General features: G+C 42.2%; 1 protein-coding gene across 10 annotated transcripts in view; it reads right to left on the bottom strand.

Moving 5' to 3' along the window:
- The window catches only part of fbrsl1 (fibrosin-like 1), a 458,282-nt gene that overhangs the window by 13,876 nt on the left and 423,306 nt on the right, over window positions 1-21,100 (bottom strand). For 7 of the 10 annotated variants that reach the window (XR_009651461.1, XM_060907552.1, XM_060907555.1 and 4 more), the window contains 3 exons: window positions 15,150-15,507; window positions 13,488-13,726; window positions 5,777-6,024 (listed from right to left, as the gene is read on the bottom strand). Coding sequence is in view for 8 of the 10 variants with exons in the window: in XM_060907552.1 (XP_060763535.1) it covers window positions 5,777-6,024; window positions 13,488-13,726; window positions 15,150-15,507 (845 nt within the window). In the remaining 2 variants the exon portion in view is untranslated. Of the gene's footprint in view, window positions 1-5,776; window positions 6,025-6,192; window positions 6,354-13,487; window positions 13,727-15,149; window positions 15,508-21,100 lie in introns of those variants that run through there. The other 3 variants (XM_060907556.1, XM_060907559.1, XM_060907558.1) reach the window with 3 other exon arrangements.

The following is a 21,100-nucleotide window of genomic DNA, read 5'->3' as shown; positions in this document are numbered from 1 at the left end:
TCTGTCCCAAACAACAAAACTACTTAGTGTTCTTACTGAAATGCTGGCCTTGTCCAAAACGCTAAGGTTCATCACTCCATCGATAGCTGTCATACCAGGAACTCAGCCATTTTAAGGTTCTGGTCCGAAACACTGATGTCTCGTCATGCTCTTATTAGAGTGTCGGCCATCTTAAGGCTGCGAAAGAGTGTGCGTATTACCCACAATGCAATGCAGCTTATAAATGAAAAGGATAATGTGTAAGGCTACGTTATCTGGAACAGCAAGCTGGAGGTCACACGTGTTTGTCACGTCTGTGTCCGCTTATGCTACTCTCACATGCTAGCTGCTAATTAAGCAATTATAGAGCACTAATTAGTTTCCTGACTGTTTTAATAAGCACATATCTAAATCAAATACTGCGTTTGGGACACAGCCCAAGTCTGAATTGGACTGGTGTGCGTTTTAGGATGTTCTCCTTCAGATGATTATGAGACAAAATATGACGTTATTTAAAATATGACAGAGTATTGACGTTATTAGCGCACGCACGCACACACACACACTTGAAGGGCATACAAGTCCCTTTCTGCTCCATTAGCCCACGTGCAAGAATTAGAAAGAGACAGAAAGAAAAGAAAGAAAGTTAAAGGTGCCACAGAATGAATGTATTCAGTATTTAAATTGTTCTCTGACTCTGATTGGGGTGAAAAATGACTAGATGTGGTTTTACACGTCCATTTACACCCCCAGGATTTGACTGAGAATGAAGCCAGCTGTATTCCCTTTTTAGGTGGGCTCATTAATATGTTGATGAGCTCTGCTCTGATTGGCTCACACAAGCACCGGGATGGTCAGGGTTGCCAGATATTTTCTGAAATATCTCAATCAACCAGAGATTTAAATCTCTTTCAGCATACAGAAACTCAAAGTAATCTGAACCTTTCTCAACTTCCAACAAACTCACACTCACAGAGGAAATGTATTTACAAATCACACAAACTATAATTAGATCAATCTGGCAACCCTGACTCTGGGTCACAGCAACATCTAAGCTCTAAGCAATGCACTAATTAGCTTCCGAGTTGTCTTGTTGATAAATAAACTGATAAAGTAGAGATTTACTTGACAAAGTTACTGACAGAGATGAATCTGACATTGTAGGTTTCTATGACAACGCAGGATTTCTTTGATCTGGTGTCAATTGTAAAAAGTGGATAAAATCACATCACAGCATGGCTACGTACAGGTTCAGGTTGTGATGCAAAGAAAATTGGAACTGCACCTCTCTGTAATCAGTGTCAAACACTGAGAGAAGTCTGCTGGATAGTGGCCAAGTTTGAGAATGTGTCCAGAGTGAAACGTGGCGGTGTGTCCAGACCCATCGAGTCATGCTATTTATACTATTTACTAACCTTAATTATCTTAAGGCTAAATTTAATCACAGTGTGAATTGTTCATATCGCCGCCAGGGACTGCTTCACATCAGGCAAAGTTGTGAACAAGTTTTTATCTATTTCCAGAGCATCACGAAAGAGATCATCAGAGCAGTGGGAGCTTTGTGGAGCACCATACCAACTGGAAGGAGATTTCAAGGATTCACATTCATTTCAAGGATTTCTAGCAAGTCCAGTTGCCTTCTTTGGCACCTATGGTTTACGATGACCTGGATGACTGAGAACCTTCACAGACAGACTGGAAGGAGACCAAAGTGGTGCTGTGTGAGAAAGTAAGAGCTGGGACAGTGTGCTGGGACGGTGAGCTAGGGGATTTTCACACATTCGTCTTTGCAAAAAGCTTCCAGTTCTACAAGTTTCTTGGGCGGTCTTGCATGCACTGCTCTTTTGAGATCTATCCACAGATTTTCAATGATGTTTAGGTCAGGGGACTGTGAGGGCCCGGGCAAAACCTTCAGCTTGTGCCTCTTGAGGTATTCCATTGTAGATTTTGAGGTGTGTTTTAGATCATCGTCTTATTGTAGGACCCGTCCTCTTTTTAACTTCAACTTTTTTACAGATGGTGTGATGTTTGCTTCCAGAATTTGCTGGTATTTATTCGAATCCATGCGTCCCTCGACCAGTGAAATGTGCCCTGTGCCACTGGCTGCAACACAACCCCAAAGCATGATCGATCCACACCCATGCTTCAGAGTCAGAGAGGTGTTCTTTCCTGGAATTTGGCACCCTTTTTTCTCCAAACATACCTTTGCACATTGTGGCCAAAAAGTTCTACTTTGATTTCATCAGTCCACAGGACTTGTTTCCAAAATGCATCAGGCTTATTTAGACGTTCATTTGCAAACTTCAGACGCTGAATGTTGTGGCTCGGACGCAGGAACGGTTTTCTTCTGATGACTCTTCCATGAAGGTCATATTTGTTCAGGTGTCGCTGCAGAGTAGAACAGTGCACCACCACTCCAGGGTCTGCTAAATCTTTCTGAAGGTCTTTTGCAGTCAAACAGGGTTTTTATTTGCCTTTCTAGCAATCCAACGAGCAGTTCTTTCAGAAAGTTTTCTTCATCTTCCAGACCTCACCTTGATCTCCACTGTTTCTGTTAACTGCCATTTCTTAATAACATTACGATCTGAGGAAACAGCTACCTGAAAACACTTTGCTACGTTCTTGTAGCCTTCTCCTGCTTTGTGAGCATCAATTATTTTATTATTCAGAATGCGAGGGAGTCGCTTAGAGGAGCCCATGGCTGTTGATTTTAGGGACAAGTTTGAGGAGTCAGAGAATTTATACAGCTTTGAAATCTGCATCATCTGACCTTTCCTAACGAAGAATTTGAACAAGCCACAGCTCAATAAGCTAATTAAGGTCTGGAACCTTGGGAAAAGTTACCTGAGAACTCAAATGTATTGGGGTGCCCAAACTTTTGCATGGTGTTCCTTTTCTTTTTTCACTCTCCAATTGTACAAAACAAAAATAATACACAAATCTTGCAGAAAACGCTGAAAAGAAATGTCTCGTCTTTACCTTTATGCCTTTTGGTGAACAGTTCATCTTCTGCTCACTTAACTATTCACAGTAACAGACATTTTCAGTAAGGGTGCTCAAACTTTTGCATGCCACTGTATATCAACAGTGACTGGTGCACTAAACACACTTCATCTCATTGTGTTTGTGCAATGACAACCGTCCTTGTTCCGTTCTTCACAAATACCTGCAGAACTGCTGAAGCTTCGTCTCTGCAGGTCCACAGTAATAACAGCCTGAACTTGAACTTGGGATGGTGTATGCAAATTTTGGGGCGTGAATATTAATGAGTTTCGACTGTTAAGAACACTCCAGGATTTTGGGATTGGCCCATTTTACCACCATCTTTTGCATATACGGAATTTACATTCGAAAGAGGAGACAAGTGTTGGAGGTTCACAATGTGTCAATTCCACGAACGGGCCTTTTTCACTCTGCCCAGGGAAATACACATTTCCATTCGATAGCACCTTTAGAGAAAATGTAAGAGAGAGAGAGAGAGAGAGAGAGAGAGAGAGAGAAGCAGAGTAAGGCACAAATAAAGAAAGAATATAAAGAGAGAAAGAGACAGAAAGAGGCAAAGAGTGAGACAAAGGAAAAGAAAGACAGAAAGAGAGATGGAGAGTGTAAAGAGAGTGAATAAAAAAATAAGAGACATGAAAAAGAAAAAAACTACAGAAGACAAAAACAGATCAATTCATATTGAGCCAAAAGTCAGAAGGAGAGAGTGACAGGTCAATAAAAAAAGAAAGAATGAAAGAAAGAAAGAGAGAAGAAACACATACATGACTCTTCCTAGTCATTTCTAAATGAAACGTGTGTGTGTGTGTGTGTTACACACTCTCTGACCCACACACAGCTCCACTAAACCCCGTCTGCACTAATTAAGACCGTAATTAAGATGCCATATTTCATCGTTTAACAATTAAGAGTATTCCATGTTTCCGTGTGGAACGCCAGCTGCTCAGGCGAGTCATAACCATAAACATACACACACACAACTTCATTAATTAAAGTGATTAGCCGGACGGAGGGAGCCGGCTGGTGTTTCAGCTGGGGGAGAAAATCACAACGCCAACATCAGCTCTGAAAAAGAGGAGGGAAGATTAGCGACCGGTCACTGCGGAGGGAAAGAAGGGTTAATTTAGGCCACAGCCCGAGTGGACTGGTGAGAGTGAGGCGTTTGTAAGTGTACCCAACACAGGGGGTGTGACGTGTGGTTTAGGACGTGTCCCCAGATGTTTAGGATGGTGTTTGGCATGAGCTTTCACTGATAAATCCTCTCAGAAATCCTTTTAGCTGAGCTTATATTCGCAAGAAAGCTAGCTTAGCATTGCAGAATGTTAACATGCATTAATACAAGTGAAAACTCCTGTCACTTTAGCTTATATTAACTAGCTAGCTAAAAGTGGCAGTGAAAATTACATACATTTATGAATAAGAGTCAAAAACCCTGTGCGGATTAGCTCATACAATTATACGCACTTAAACAGCTATAACACTGAAAAACGGCTTATATTTGCTAGCTAGCTAGTGCTAGCAGTGATGACCATGAGCATTTATACATATGAGAAAAAAAATCCTCTCAGAAATCCTGTCAGCTTAGCGCATATTAACTAGCTAAAGCTGGAAGTGAAAATTATGAACACTGATAAATACGAGCCAACATTCCTCTGAGAAATCCTGTCAGCTTAGCCTGTGTTAGCTTTCAGGCGACAGTTAAGCACATTTATGAATACAAGTTGAAAAATCCTCTCAGAAAACCCATCAGGTTAGCACAGGATAGCAAGCTAGCATTATTAATGAATATACGGTATTTAATTTTATGAAATATAAGAAATATTTTATGAACTATATTTCATTTTCAGGTTAGCTCATGTTAACATAGTCAGTAAAATGATGATCATTTGTGAAGATGGTGTAAATTCTGTCAGAAATAGTATCAGGCTAGCTCCGTTCACGATACTAGCAATCATTAGCAGTAAAAGTTGTGAAATTTTACAAGTATGACGAAGAGTTATGAGAGGAATCCTGTCAAATAACCATGTTAGCTTTTTAGCATTATCATTAAAGACTAGTACGTTCATGAATTTGGAAGAGAGATACCGTCAGGAATCTTATCATGTTAGCCAAAATGCATATGCAGTGAATCATGTCCTACTTCCCCTTGATGACTTTTGTGTATAAACACAAACGCACGCTTTGTGAGGTATGCGACGCCTCGGGTGGGGGTGGGGGTGGGGGGTTAAGTTTTCCGATGGCTAGTTGCTGGCGATTCCCTCTTAATGGCCTCTCAGCACATGGCAGCGATTAGCTTTTATCAAAATAACTTGCTAATATCACGACTTTCATCAACAATGAGGTCACCACCAATTTCAAACAGGAAGCACCCAAAAAAAAAAAATCACCATTAGAGTCATATGAAAGCAATAACACACGTCCGCTGCATGAACCACAGTCAGAAATGCGATGTTAGCACACAAAGACCTTGTTAGTGTTTGTGTTTTTATTTTAATTTCAAGCACTTATGTCACAATTTCTGGCTAAGGTTAATGTTTTGTGTGTGGTTTGGGACACGTCCACAGGGGACAGATGATGGTGTTTATGCCCTATATAGTGAATAGTGTGTGTGGTTTGGGACACGCCCACAGTAGACTATATCGTGTTTCTTCCCTAGGTTAGCGTGCTACATAGGGAGCATGATGGGAATAGGGAGTAGGGTGTAGGGAGTAGGGTGTAGGGAGATGTGTAGACCCCAGCGTGGTGGTGAAGGGCAGGAAGTCGGTCTGATCTGGTTGTTTTCGTTACTTATCCTCACATTTCTGGCTGCGGTACGCACCATGGGCGGTGCAGTGGGCGGCCCAATGATGGCGGGAAAAGGCGTGAAGGTGTGCTGATGCGTGTGCTGATGCTGGTGCATGTGCTGGTGTTGGTGAAACTCCGCCCTCAGGAGCGACATTTGGGACAACGGTGAGCCGGTCGCCCCCGGCGCCGACCCCCGACCCCGCTCGGAACTCTGAACCAGGAAGCGGTTGTTCAACTCCTGCCGGAGGAGGTCATGATGCTCTGAGAAGAAAGAAGGAGAGTGGAAAGAGGGGGAGGAAATAAAACAAAAAAGGAAGAGGAAAAAAAACAAAAGGAGAGGGGAAGGAAGACAAAAAAAGAAAAAAAAAGCACGGGCGGCCAGTGAGTTTAACCAAACGGCGGGAAAAAGAAGAGAAAGAGGATAGTCACCTGGCTTTCTCTGTTTCTCCAATTCAAGCTGTGAGGGTTTTCTACGTGAGGGCTCATTGGTCGAGGTAAAAGTGTTGCATGTGACAATGTGCCAATCAGAATCCCCGAATGAGGCTGGCAATACATGATTGGTTGGTTGAATGATATCAACAGGCTGGTATCTGAAGACAAGAGAGAACCGAGAGTCACCTCAGCAGAAAACACACACACCTTATTAAAGGAGTAGTTCCGCCAACAGCCAGACGTATACAGCGTCCATTACACCAAATGTGGCTAATGTCACTAACACGCAACGAAAGCTGATAGCCACCAGTTTAGCAACACGTACTAGATCTGGATTCCACAGTCGTGTCTCTTCACCCTACTTTGTGGAGTCGTCCAGGATTGTTATTGTAGCAGTATGTGCAGAGTTACGTACAGCAACAGACCATGCTCACGAGAGGACACGCCCACTAGCGGCAATCAGACAGTGACATGAGTAATGTGAGATGTGAGCACAGAGTGAAAACAGTCTTTCTTCCTCGGCACACAGTTGAACACCACTCCACATCAGCATCAAATTCAGGTAGGGGGTGTGGCCTCAAGCAATTAGTTCAAGTGGGGGTGTGGATTAATACTTAAAGGTGGAGACTCAAGTAGAGATACGGTTAGAAAATAATTTGCACAGTATGACGTCAGTGAGACAAACATTTAGAGCACTGTGCTAAACTGGTGGCTATTAGCTTCCATTACGTGTGAGCTACATTAGCCGGGGAGCTCCAGGATAATCAGATCCATGTGGAATAACAGGAACGTTGTGGACGTTTCAGCTTTTGGCTGAACGACACCTTTAACATTATTAAACGAAGTGTGTAATATGGAGCACTGTTCTTCTTATTGTTATTATTATAGCATAAATTATTTGTCTCTAGAAGCTCTTTAATCTTTACGTGTGGTGTATAATAAATCACAATTTCACCACAGAACAATATTTACTCACCTTTAACCACAAATCACAACCATTCTGCTTCTTAGAGCAAACCACAGTTATATTAAATATAAATGAAACATAATCGTATGTTCAAAATATATATTTCTGTCAAAATCATGGAAATAAATTTGCACAAGATAGTGCGAGATCGATTTATTTCTTTAATCTTGTAGTTATTTTATTAATAATTCATTACTGTGGGAAAGAATGTCATATTTGTTTTGAACAAAACCTCATTATTTCACTTTTTCTTTGAAATGAACAATCCAAAATGGATGTTTTAACATCAGATTTATTTATTTATTTATTTAAACTTACCACAAAAGAACAACTGCAGTGGAACAGCCCCGGTATCGTTTTCAGTAGCAGATATTAATATTTAACATCTATTTGATATCTTTAAAACGAATTGAAATAAATAAATAAATAAATAAAACAATAATTAAAACAAACAAATGAATACAAGTGGTATCTTTAAATCAGGTATGTACATCATGATGATAGAAATGAGTTCACAGTTCCAAAAAAGACTAGAAATATTTCTTTAATCACACGTTTCATATCGTTAGCTCAAAACTGTGCTCAGAAAAACTACTCTAAGGTAATGACTGTAAATTCATGATCAAACATGGCAGAAATACAACATTTGCATCAGTTTCCTGATGCTGCTGCTGATGAAGAACGATGAAAAGCTTAAAGAAGGACGTATGTTACGTACGAGTCTGTTTTGTGAGGGAGATTTAACAAACGAGTTGTAAGTAGTTGTTTGTTGGCTCTGCCCCCTGCCCGATAGTCAAACTACAGATTCACAGTCTGGAGGTAAATTTAACAGATAAATCAGAGACTTAAAGTGCCATTCCACCATTGGATGTATTCTTTGGCATAAAATACAATATATTTTATGACAGCATGACTAGACAGAGAAATCTTTTAGCTTCAAAATGATATATCAAACATAATTTTTTGACAACGACAAGTATATTAATTTTGCGACCAAAGTCACCTACCCTTTAATTTCCGCGCGGTAGTGAAACGTGATGTCATCGGCAGGTTCCCCTTCTTGTGTACCACGTGTCGGTCTATTTTTAGACCAGGAAACCCCCAAAGTGAGAGAGTCATTTCTCCTCGTATATGGGGGCCAAAAAAATTGCGAAAAATTTTGAGTTAATCTTTCAGTTAGCTAGATTTATTGGTATTAGCTAGATTTATTGGTATTATTTTTATCGCGTTCTATCCGCCATTGCTGATAATATGTGCCACGTCACGTGGTACACAAGAAGGGGAACCTGCCGATGACATCACGCGCGGAAATTAAAGGGTAGGTGACTTTGGTCGCAAAATTAATATACTTGTCGTTGTCAAAAAATTATGTTTGATATATCATTTTGAAGCTAAAAGATTTCTCTATCTAGTGATACCATTTATATATGTTGTCAAAATATATTGTATTTTATACCAAAGAATACATCCAATGGTGGAATGGCACTTTAAGAAGCAGAAACAGACGCAGGCAGACAGGATTTAGAAATCGCGGACGATAGACACGAGCACAATCGACTTACGTTATTAGAAATGACATTTGTTTGAAAGAGCTGCACTGAAAAAAGGAAACGTGTGTTCAGTCAGATTTAAGAGAAATTATAATGTTTTGTTTACATGAAAATGTTACTCATCAAAACATGATTTCATAAACAGAAATCTATTCTGATCTACTCGAGTGCGTACGATCCATTGGCCAATCCAATCACAGTATTAAACCTCACAGAGATGTGAGCACTGATGACTCGTCCTACTTTCAGCTGGTTCGGCAGCGTGTGGGACTGTAGTGCAGCGGGAACGCCGTGGACTCGCAGTCTCGGGGCCCGGGGTTAGAGGACTGCAGCGAGTTTTGAATAAATGCAATGAGATCATGTTAACTTCACAAAACCAAACTGCCTTAACGTTAAAGCTCAGAATAACAATGTGCTCAGAGAATAATAAACGGGTCAGGTTCCTCATAAATTTACAAATAAGTTGATGTGCTACTTTAGTTATGAAGGATTTCCAGGAGTGCTCTAATTTTAAATAACATTCTTACAAATGAGATAACGACAAACTTAGCGTCATGAAACAGGGCTCGACATTAACGCTTGTCCGCGACAAGTGATACTTCACATCGGACAAGTTCATCGTCTCAGTTATTTGTCTGATTGGACAAGTGCCAAAATACGCCGATATTCGGGTTACATATCAAATTTATCAGTTTATTCACATGATTTCCGAAGCATCTCACTCGACATATTGTTTCGATGAATCGACGGATGTTTCTATTCGGAAAGAACGATGTGTGCATGTGCAATATTCCACGTGTGAAACCGGCCAATACCGCTTGGCCAATGGGGTCAGAACACGCAGAACTCAAGGGCTGATAGATGAAGATGAAGAGAAACTGTATTTGTATCCATTCATCTGTGAGTCAGTAGAGGTGTGGAGGTTTTCATAACAGGATATATTATCTTGTCATTTGAGAACTCGATTTCAGTGTATAATAATCAGTGATTTACAGTATTAATCAGTCAATGTTGTTATCAGTTGTTTTTATTTGCAGCATTGTTGTTATTTGTTTCTTTTGTCCAAACTAGTGATATCTCATCAAGTCATAAATTTTATGATAATGTTCCTTTTTGTGATATTTGTTCCTGAACTGCAGAGTACTGATCTGTGTATATTAGTGCTGTCAAGCAATTAAAATATTTAATCACGATTAATGTCGCGACTGTCATAGTTAACTCGCGATTAATCGCAATTTAATCGCACATTTTTGTCACATGAAAAACCATTGTAATTCTCTTACCAGCATAAAAAAGTGAATGGGCTTGCTCACCGTTCGAACTACGGGGGTACTCGGGGGATCCGAGATCCCCTGAAACAGACATGAGATCCCTTGAAAACATGATTTGGGTAATGTTGGGGGGTCTCTAAAATATTGCCAAAATGATGTTTATTGACATAGCAATCGTGTGTAATGGGAAGCATTTGCATATCCGAAGTGAGCGCGCGATGGAGATCTGCGCTCTGAGACAAGCACAAACACTCCCCCAAGGGAAAATAAGGGACCCCCCGAAAATATCGGCAAAGTTCGAACACTGGTTGTACCAGTGTTTTTTTTTTATTGCAGAGCATAACACGTCTTGTCACAGCCACTGCAAAGTGGGGCTGGAGCCGCCGATGGGAAAACGAAACCTAGCCGAGCACCGTGGCTCTTCGGGGGAGGGCAGAGGACTCTGGCTGTGCGGGGCGTGGCATCATGTCACAGAGCGTTAATCTCGCGATAAAAAAATTATCGCCGTTAAAATTGAGTCAAGTTAATGCGTTAATAACGCGACATTTTTGACAGCACTAGTGTATATATAATGGTTCGTGTTTCTGGATCTCATAGTATAGTTATTTTGTTCTTAAAATTTCATCTCATCTCATTATCTGTAGCCGCTTTATCCTGTTCTACAGGGTCGCAGGCGAGCTGGATCCTATCCCAGCTGACTACGGGTGAAAGGCGGGGTTCACCCTGGACAAGTCGCCAGGTCATCACAGGGCTGACACATAGACACAGACAACCATTCACACTCACATTCACACCTACGCTCAATTTAGAGTCACCAGTTAACCTAACCTGCATGTCTTTGGACTGTGGGGGAAACCGGAGCACCCGGAGGAAACCCACATGGACACGGGGAGAACATGCAAACTCCACACAGAAAGGCCCTCGCCGGCCCCGGGGCTCGAACCCAGGACCTTCTTGCTGTGAGGCGACAGCGCTGACCACTACACCACCGTGCCGCCTTCTTAAAATTTTATGTTCATAATTTCTACTCTATTGGAATATATTGCTTCTGAACTTCAGCAGAATAATTGGTGAATTATGGTATCAGTCAGTCTGTTTTACTGTATTTTTGAACTTTTGCCTCAGTATATCAGGTACTGATTACTTTTGATTCATAGATATTATGCACATGTTGTGAATTCGGAAACAAATGCAGTAAAGATTGTTGGGTTACAAATAGTTTATTTGTGGGGTTTTTTCTCAAATATTTCTTCAGACAAGTCAACTTCACATTCGGACAAGTAAATTTCCTTTCAACTTGCCCGACAGGACAAGCGGTTTCAAAAGTTAATGTAGAGCCCGGATGAAAGTTTCAGGAAAATCACCTCAAGTCGAGTTCTGCAACAATTCCATCGGTCTGCACTTTTAATAGGACACTGTTCCACCATCTTGAGGGCGGAGCCAATCGCTGCACTCACTCAGTGTTATTAATGAGAGGAATGTTAATTATGACTCAGCATTTAAACGAACACTCTTTCTTGTTTCCACACAGCGAAGATGAACTGAATGTTAATTTGATGTGTGTGTTTCGGCCCTGACTGAGACGACTAAAACCACTCGAACCTTATTTTAATAAAACACATAAACAGCAGCGGTTCGGTTAAGACATAAATGAAGACAGAAAGCATGAAGATGTGAAGGAGCGGGTCCCGTGTCAGGGTTTGTAAACACACTAATTTGAACATCTGCTACTTTACCTCTCAAACTGATTAGGTTTCATTAACATTAATTAGCGTTTTCATCACTCAGGGAGGGAACGAGACGCCGGCTTTTTGGAGACAGACGTTAGAGCTTTACTCGTCTGTAACGTGGGACTGAAGCAGAAGTGGCCTCTCGTTTTTCCTTCTCCAGACACGTGGAACTCGTTACACCGCATTAAACACATCGTTATACTTTAATCATTACTCCAACACTCTTCAGCTCTTTCACACCATTTCTACTTTCACTTTCATTTCAATAACAGTAAGTCTTCTTTTCACCGAACGGTTTCAGCAACAGAAATATAAATATCATCATTTTCACACTCAGCAGCTTCACGATGTTTTGTTCAACATACAGCAGGCCTTCGATCTTCAATCGCAAAAACCCTGATGATGTCACAGTGACACAGGGTTCCCACTGCAGAACCCCAGTGAGAACTCGAGAATATTAATGAAAATAAAACTCTGATCTTTCACCACGAGCCCTGATGGCGTGGCACTGAATTCTGCTTGAGAACCATCGTGGTCTTGAACTACAGACCCTGATGACGTCGTCTCAGTGACACGGAATTCCATTCTAGAACCCCGATCAGAATTGTAGACTCTAATTAATGAAATACTTTTCATAATTATCAGGCCTTTCTAACAGGTCTTTGATATTTCACCAGAATGAAATAGTGTTCCACTGTAGAACCCTAGTAATAATTCTAGAATGTTAACGATAATAAAACAGGCCTTTGATCTTTAACTATGGACTCTGATGAAATCACAATGACACAGATCTGTTCTAGAACTGACAGTGATCGTAAAACAGGCCTTTTTTATTCACCCACAATGACCCAGAGTTCCATTCCAGAACCCTAGTGATAATTCTAGAACGTTAATGATAATTTGATAACTACGACCCTAACAACGTCACAATGACACAGAGATCCATTCTAGAACTGACAATCGTAATCAGGCAGGTCTTTGATCTTTAAACACAAACCCTGGTGATGACACAACGACACAGTGTCCCATTCTAGAACCAGAATCAGAAATCTAGAATGACGGCAATAATAAAATGGGCCTTTAAGGATTTTTCATTACAAAGCCTCACAATGCCGTAACACCACAAACTTCAGTTTCAGAAATGACCATGTAGATTCAGGTTCTGGAACCTTGTGCATTCTAGAGCCAGATCTTTAACTCTTTAGACCTTAATGTGTGAAACCGAGTGCTGAGGTTCCCGCAGTGGAGCTGATGATTTATACAGGAAACACTCGCTAATTTGATCTTTAATTTACAAACCCTGATGATGTCAAAATGACACAGAACCCAAATGAGAGTCCTAGAGTGATCAGGATAACAATACGTGCGCCTCTGATCTTTAACCACGGTGACACAGAGTCCCATTCTAGAACCCCAAGGGTAATCCTAGAACATAAGCGACAATAAAAAAACAGGCCTTTAACTCAGTTCTTTAGCTACGAACCCTGATGATTTCACAATGACACAAAGGTCTGGAACTTTAGGTTCTAGAACCTCATTAATAGTTGTAGAACTCGGCAGATTTAATAATTAATCCTTAGCGCTGAGTGTCGGGGTTCCGCGTGTGGAGTCGATGGGAGTTTTATATAAAATCATAACCCTGTTATAGTGACAGTGTAACAGTGGAGTGTGTGTGTGTGTGTGTGTGTGTGTGTGTGTGTGTAACAGCTCTGAGCACAGGCCCTATGTGTACAGGTGATGATGGTGTAGATGGTGGTGATGTCGGTGCTCTTACCTGGGTAGGGTGTGGCAGCCGGGTGCCCAGGGACCACCAGACTGTTGGTGGGTAAAGCGGGAGGAGGGGGGAGGGCAGCTGGGGGAGCGAACATGGCCGGATGGCGTGATAAAGGAGATAAATGGGAGGAGGAGCGCAGGGGGTAATGAGGAGACGACAGAGCGGCGATGGACAGAGGGAGGGGGGGAGCGGGGGAGGGGGGGAGGGGATGTTTGGGGGGCAGCGACGAGGGGCTGTTGCTGAAAAACCAAGAAGAGAGAAAAACAAGCAATTAGCGATGGTTAACATCACGACCCTGTTTCACACCTTCAGTAAAAGTGGACAGACTTTAAAATTTAAATCTCCAACACGGAACTGCACGAGTCTGATCCGAGCAGGGGTTAAAAAAACAAAAACACCGGACTTCTGTTCCAGAGATAAAGTTCAGAAGCGTTTTGAGCAGAGAGTAAATTAATAAGATGAAAAAAAGTTCATTAAAAACAATCCCTTGTTGTATTAATTGCACTTTTTAAACAATAACTACAATAACGAAAGCTTGCATTTAAACAGCGTTTATTTCACCCAAATCTAAAAATAACATCCAGCATAAATTAGCATAAATTACACTTTATATCGAGAAAGAACTTACTAATTAACCACCAGCCATTAAGTCATTCGGTGGACTTGTTTTTAGTCGAGTTAATTACAGAGTTCATTATAGAATTCAAATTAAAAAAAAAATCAATGAATATAATTGTTAATTACCTTGTTAACATCACTAACGAGCTGTTTGTTAATGTCAGTGTTAATGCTAATGCAGTAAGCCTGAGGCATTAGCACTTCACTCTCCTTACTTAGCCTTTAAATTAATTCTTGTTTTATGCTAATTATTATTTTCATTTGTGATTAACAAACACAAGAGTAATTAGACGTGTAAGTGTTGATGCAACAAGGTGCTGCACAGAAGTCTGAATCCAGCCTCTCACTGGGGCTTTATTTAACTCTCCGGCCCCTTAATATCAATCAGCTGTCATTAAGTGATTGTTGCCATGGTTACATCCTTACTTGACTGTTAATTAACACGTTTCTACACAGCATCAGTGTTAACACTTCAAAAACTCCTTCACGCGTAAATTTATGCCGTTCATCAGCGGTGCAGATCACAAAGTGAAATTAAAACTTATTTGGGATTCCGTTGCCATGGTTACATTACAGCACACTGTCACCTGCTGTCAGGAAAACAGAGCTACACGTGTGTTTATGTTTTTCTCTCACTGGAGCTGCACTGTAGGAAATATCAGCCAATCAGAAACGAGGCTCTTCAGTGCCAGAGGTATAAACGTGCTCATGCAGCGTTCTTTTTTTAAATATCACCACAGCATGGGTTCGCGCGGTGTAGCACAGTACGATGGACAAAGCCAGTCGTCATGGTAACCAGGAAAACTTCACTGTAGCCGATACACATTTAGCCAGTTAGCTAACAATGCTTATATAAACAGTATGCCAAAAAGATTTGCAAGATTAGCTAAACACACTAACCATATTCATGAAACCGTGTGAATATTATTGTCTTTATGTTCATTTATAATGATAATTTTAATCAAATGACAAGAGAAATATTATTAACCTTATAAGAACAGAACAATGTCAATAGCGTATATATTTAATGGAATAATCCAGCACCTGATGTCGTGGAGACCGTACGTCAGGTGATTGGTGGCCGGTGGATGGTGGTGGCTGATGATTGGTTGGCTGTGGTGGCTTGGGGGCGTGACTTTGTGATCCTGTAGATCCGACTGGTTCCTTATAAAGTGTGGGGTGGGGTCAGGGTTAGAAGATGGCGTCAATTCCTTCTTGATGGTGACTGGGGGAGGAGATTTGGGTGTTGCCGTGGCAGCAGGGATGGGGCTGCCTGTAGGGGCGGGACTTGACGTGGGTGGGGCAAAAGAGACAATGGTGCTTTGTTCCTGGCTGCGCTGGAGGCCTGAGATTTTAGGCGAGCCACAGATCTTCGACTCGAAACTCTCATTCGACGTCACAGCTGAGGAGAGAGACGATAAAGTCAGAGTAGGGTTTACACAACATTAAATATGACTGGGAGTAGGGTCCCTAGGTAGGCAGCATGGGGTCTTTAAAGGGTCCTTAATCTGGACACACTTAAAGGAGTGTTCTTCTCAGAAAAGGCCTACAGTCACTACAGTCCTGTTCTCTGGATGTGTAAAGTAGATAAATGTCTTCGCCAGATTTACAGAGATGGAATGAAGCCCTTTGTCGTTACCATAGAAACCACAGAAATGATCTCCTTGCTGTGGTCAGCTTCATGAACATGGCACATTCAATCGATTAACAAATAAATAAACTTGCAGGCAACGTGTGAGCTTAGTACATGCTAACATTTTTACACAATGTGCTCTGATGCAACACCGTTTCAGCCAATAGGAGACAGTCAGGGCTGAACATTTTTAAAAAAAGGTTTCCAGGTCAATGGGTGTCTGTGTCTATGTGTCAGCCCTGTGATGACCTGGCGACTTGAACCCCGCCTTTCGCCCGTAGTCAGCTGGGATAGGCTCCAGCTCGCCTGCGACCCTGTAGAACAGGATAAAGCGGCTACAGATAATGGATGGATGGATGGGTTTCCAGGTCACATGACCTACAGTCATGTTAATCTCCACCCATTTACGCCTGCTACAAGAAACAAGCAACGCAAAATAAACACTGCGCTAAAACTTCCACAAACTGGTGCTGTGTGAAGGTTAGTGTGAAGGTTAGTGTGAAGCTTAGCCAATGAGCCCAATGATTCTGATTAGCAAGAAAAAGTAACTTTATTCGTGAACAGATAAATTATTTTATTTAATGTCACTTATTTCTTGAGAGACACAAAGAGACGGAGGGATGGAGCTGAAAGGAAGGGTGCTGTCTTTTGATAGCAGAATTGAAACTGAACACTTTCATGGCCAATTGTGTGCTCAGTAAATCTACATTTAACTTTAATTAGCTCTGACGGATTCACTGTGACTGACTCACATCACATCACCTGATCACAGCCCAGCGCGACCATGAGCTGATGAACCACTCCATACACTCAGAGAGGGAGACAGACAGGGACAGAGAGGGAGACAGACAGGGACAGAGACTTTATTTCACCTCTTGGCCACGCCCCTAAACCTCTCCCACCCCACGGATGTCCAGTGTAGTGTGTAACATGTTTGTTGTGTGTTCTCTCTCATTGGCTGATATGATCACCTGACCTCGCTGTGTGTGTAGATGATTGAGGACTGAGCCGTGGGAGAGACGGCACTCTGACTGAATGTCGCCCGCCCACCGATCGTGTTACCATGGAAACGGCTGATGGTGGATGGACAGTGTGTGTTTCACTGTTCTGACTTCTTAATGATGATTCTAATAGAGGATAACGACAGAGAGAGGACAGCAGGACACACACACACACACACACACACACACACACACACACACCATGTGGCTGTAAAGAAGACTTTAAAGTGTGCTCAGAAGTCAGTGAGTAATCGCTCCCTGCGGATACTGCAACAAAAACAAGTGCTTCCTCGCACTCCTTAAATCTCTGTAGAGGTCAAAGGTCAAGCTGTGAGGCGAGCCTGATGCTTCCAAAGGGAACATTAGCATACCCCCCCCCCCCCCCCAAAAAAAAAAAAAAAAAACAACAGCCATCATGGTCCCTCCGTCTCTCTGATTCCCACCTCACTGCGTCTGTGACCTCTGACCTCATCTCAGACCTGACAAACATCATGAACATCTGGACAGTTCTTTTACACACACACACACACACACACACACACACACACACACACACACACACACACACACACAGCTCCCTCTGAAATTTTCTACATAGGCTTTGGATATTTTATTTAGAAGTGTCATGGTCAGCACCAGTAACTCCTGGAATGTGACCTTTGACCCCTGCAGTCAGATTATGGGATTAGAGGTAGTTTGAGCTTCACACACACACACACACACACACACACACACACACACACACACACACACACACACACACACACACACCTCACAGACACCGTCCTGCTGCCTGAGCTCATCATTTCAGTCTGAGCGTTAATTAGCGGCGGGTTGCGTGTGTCTGGATTGATTAGGGAGAAAAATGCAGAACTGCAGTTACGCAGATGAGAGCAGACAGCCGCTGTCTGTTCTAATAACCTCGACACACACACACACACACACACACACACACACACACACACACACACACACATTATTACTACTGAAACACAATGTCTTCTAGTCATGCCATGGGTTGTGTCCCAAATCCCGAAAGTATAAAAATAGTACTCATGGTACTGGATGGTGAGGAGAATCTGGTGAGATGAGAAATAACGTGAAGAACATCACGTCCATGTCGTTTTGGTGAAATAGATTTATTTTTGCTTAAAGCAGAGATGTGAAAGTGCACCAGTGTCCTGATTTTGCTGTCGTTATTGGCTGTGTTCCAGAATTCAGCTTCAGTGGCTTCTGACGGTTTTTTTTCTTTAGGCTGAATCAAACACAAAAATATCACACAGAAAACATCTGATTTACACGCAGGACACAGCAGAGAAAATTCTGGAAATGCTACGTCTCCTGTTCTCTCTTTCTCTCTGACAGCTTTTGTGTCTCAGCAGGATTTGTCTCCGTCTCGGCGTGTCGGCTTTATCCGGCTACAGAAAGCCCTCACACACTCCACAAAAGGCTTTTTGCTACACAGCAGGAGCGCTTTCAACCAGATTTACAAGCTTCAGGGGGAAATAGAGGAGGGGGCGAGCGAGAGGGAGAGAGAGGGAGAGAGATTTTCATACATTTTTATGCTCTGAAGTCCATATTTTAAACTGAGAACACAAATTCCGTTCACCACGACAACATGAAAAACCTCATGAACAAAACTGTTACTCAGACTGACAAACATTTACAGTTAGCGATGTGACCTCTGTCTCACAACACAATAACATTAGCTAGCTATCACAACACAACACAATAACATTAGCTAGCTATCACAACACAACACAATAACATTAGCTAGCTATCACAACACAACACAATAACATTAGCTAGCTATCGTAACACAACATAAGTGTTGTCAGGCAAAACAAACCTCACCCAGTAGCACTTATGATGAATATGAAGGAAGATATTGCGAAAAAAAAAAGTCCCCTATGGGTCCATGTGGCTCCTGCTTATAAATAAAAGTTTTCTGATCCCGTGTCCCTACAGTAAATACAGCATATATATACATACACACATACTCTATGAGGCAGTAGCCACAAAAATGAAGCGTAATCCAAAAATAAGTAAATCTCATCTCATCTCATTATCTGTAGCTGCTTTATCCTGTTCTACAGGGTCGCAGGCGAGCTGGATCCTATCCCAGCTGACTACGGGTGAAAGGCGGGGTACACCCTGGACAAGTCGCCAGGTCATCACAGGGCTGACACATAGACACAGACAACCATTCACACTCACATTCACACCTACGCTCAATTTAGAGTCACCAGTTAACCTAACCTGCATGTCTTTGGACTGTGGGGGAAACCGGAGCACCCGGAGGAAACCCACACGGACACGGGGAGAACATGCAAACTCCGCACAGAAAGGCCCTCGCCGGCCACGGGGCTCGAACCCGGACCTTCTTGCTGTGAGGCAACAGCGCTAACCACTACACCACCGTGCCGCCCAATAAACAAATCACGAAAGTAAAATATACCAAGTGTCTGTACTTTATATTATTCTACTCTTACAGTTTTCGAAACTGAAACCTCTGAACCGAGGCTGACACACACACACTGACCCAAACTCTTATTTCCCGGAAATGGCCCGGCGCTAGAGCTCAGTGGAACGCACTTTCCCTCTGTCATAAGCATAAGCATGTCTGAAAGCGATTTCTTTAGTCTAGTCCATTTATTTCGAACGGTGAACCGAATTGTATACACTCACCAGCCATTTTAATAGGAACACGTATATGCGCAGTGCGCGACTGTTACACTCTTACATTCTTACAGCACGATGACGTCGTGGCTCGCACCTCTATATGAGGCAATAGATACAACAAAAATGATCTTGACCTTTTTGGTGACCTTGACCGGACGACCCTAAAAATGTTGGAGGTTCTATTTGAGACCAATGACCATCTATCCTGAAAGTTTCATGAAGATTGATCCAGCCGTTTTTCCGTAATATCGTTAACAAAAAAACAAAGAAACCCGACCGAAAACAATACCTAGCTATCATAACACGATGTAGTAACATTAGCTAGCTATCGTAACAACGTAATAAGTTGCCAAACAATACACAATGTTCATAAAATTAATGCTGAAGAGAATCCTACTGCCTTATAAAATAGCTAGCTAAATAAATTACACGCTAACTAGTCAGTTTGCTAACTTACTCACTGTAATAATAATAATAATAAGTCCTTTTCCTGGACGTCACTAACTGCCTATCTAATTTGCTAGCGTTTTAGTGTCCAAATTCCATTCACACTGAGATTAAAATTCACTCTAAATAATGGAGTTCAAATGTTCAGGGTCATTATAAAAATCTGTATTTTTTTTTAAAAGATATTCTTTTGGGCTTTTTTCACCTTTATTATTGGATAAGACAGTGTAGAGACAGGAAACGAGCGGGAGAGAGAGATGGGGAGGGACCAGGAAATGACCCCGGGCCGGAACCGAACCCAGGTCCCCGGATCCACGGCACAGCGCCCCATCCACCCGAGCCACGACGCCCCCGATAAATCTGTATTTTTAAAAATATCTGGATAAATATTTCAGCAAACATCTTCATTCAGGTTCCGACAGCAGTGCATTCTGGGTAAGCTGTGAAGTGACCTGGAGGCTCAGTCAAGGGGGAGTGGTCAAGGGTGTGTTAAAAACACAGGCGAGAGAGAAACCGATATAAAATAAATAATAAAAACCCAAGATGGCCAACAGTGGGCGTGTCCTGGCGGGGCTGCATGTCAGTGGAAGGTGGTGTGACACGGAGCAGTTTGGAGCGCGGACCTGCGTGAGTGTAAGTGGATATAATGTGATCTTTCAACGATGCTTTTAGCCCTGAGAGAAACGCATGAATGGAGATCATTCACAGGGGCAAGTGGCATGACGAGGGGCTGAAAGAACCCTTATGTTTTTCTTCTCTCTCTCTCTCTCTCTCTCTCTCTCAGAGGTTTCCTGTGTAATAGCGATACGGACGGCTTTTCTTTCACCTGTCAAAACGTCAGTTTACGGCCATTGAGGTGCAGCAGTGTGACGACGCAGTGGGAATGTTTTCAGGAGGATCAGATTCCTTCCAGAGTTTTCTCCCACACACACTTCGACTCGACACGACACGTCTCAGGCACATGTTCAACACTGATACACATGTGGGATGTCATTTATCACATGGGATATGAACAAATTTATTTGTAAAACATTCGCAGGAGCAAATCGATGAATAGGCAGTTAGTTCATATGGAAAAAGTTTTCTGTATTTGTGGACACACTACTGTGAACCTTGATGGAGTCTATAATCGTACACATCACAGATGAACCTGACATGTACAGAGGCTATTTTTTTCACGGTCCGGTTTCCATCAAATCGTGCGCTCTGATTGGCTCGCGAGCGGTCCGGAA

Source organism: Neoarius graeffei, chromosome 24, assembly GCF_027579695.1.
Source record: "Neoarius graeffei isolate fNeoGra1 chromosome 24, fNeoGra1.pri, whole genome shotgun sequence".
Taxonomy (NCBI): domain Eukaryota; kingdom Metazoa; phylum Chordata; class Actinopteri; order Siluriformes; family Ariidae; genus Neoarius; species Neoarius graeffei.
The sequence above is the reverse complement of the archived record's forward strand: the minus strand, read 5'-3'. Positions and strand labels throughout refer to the sequence as shown.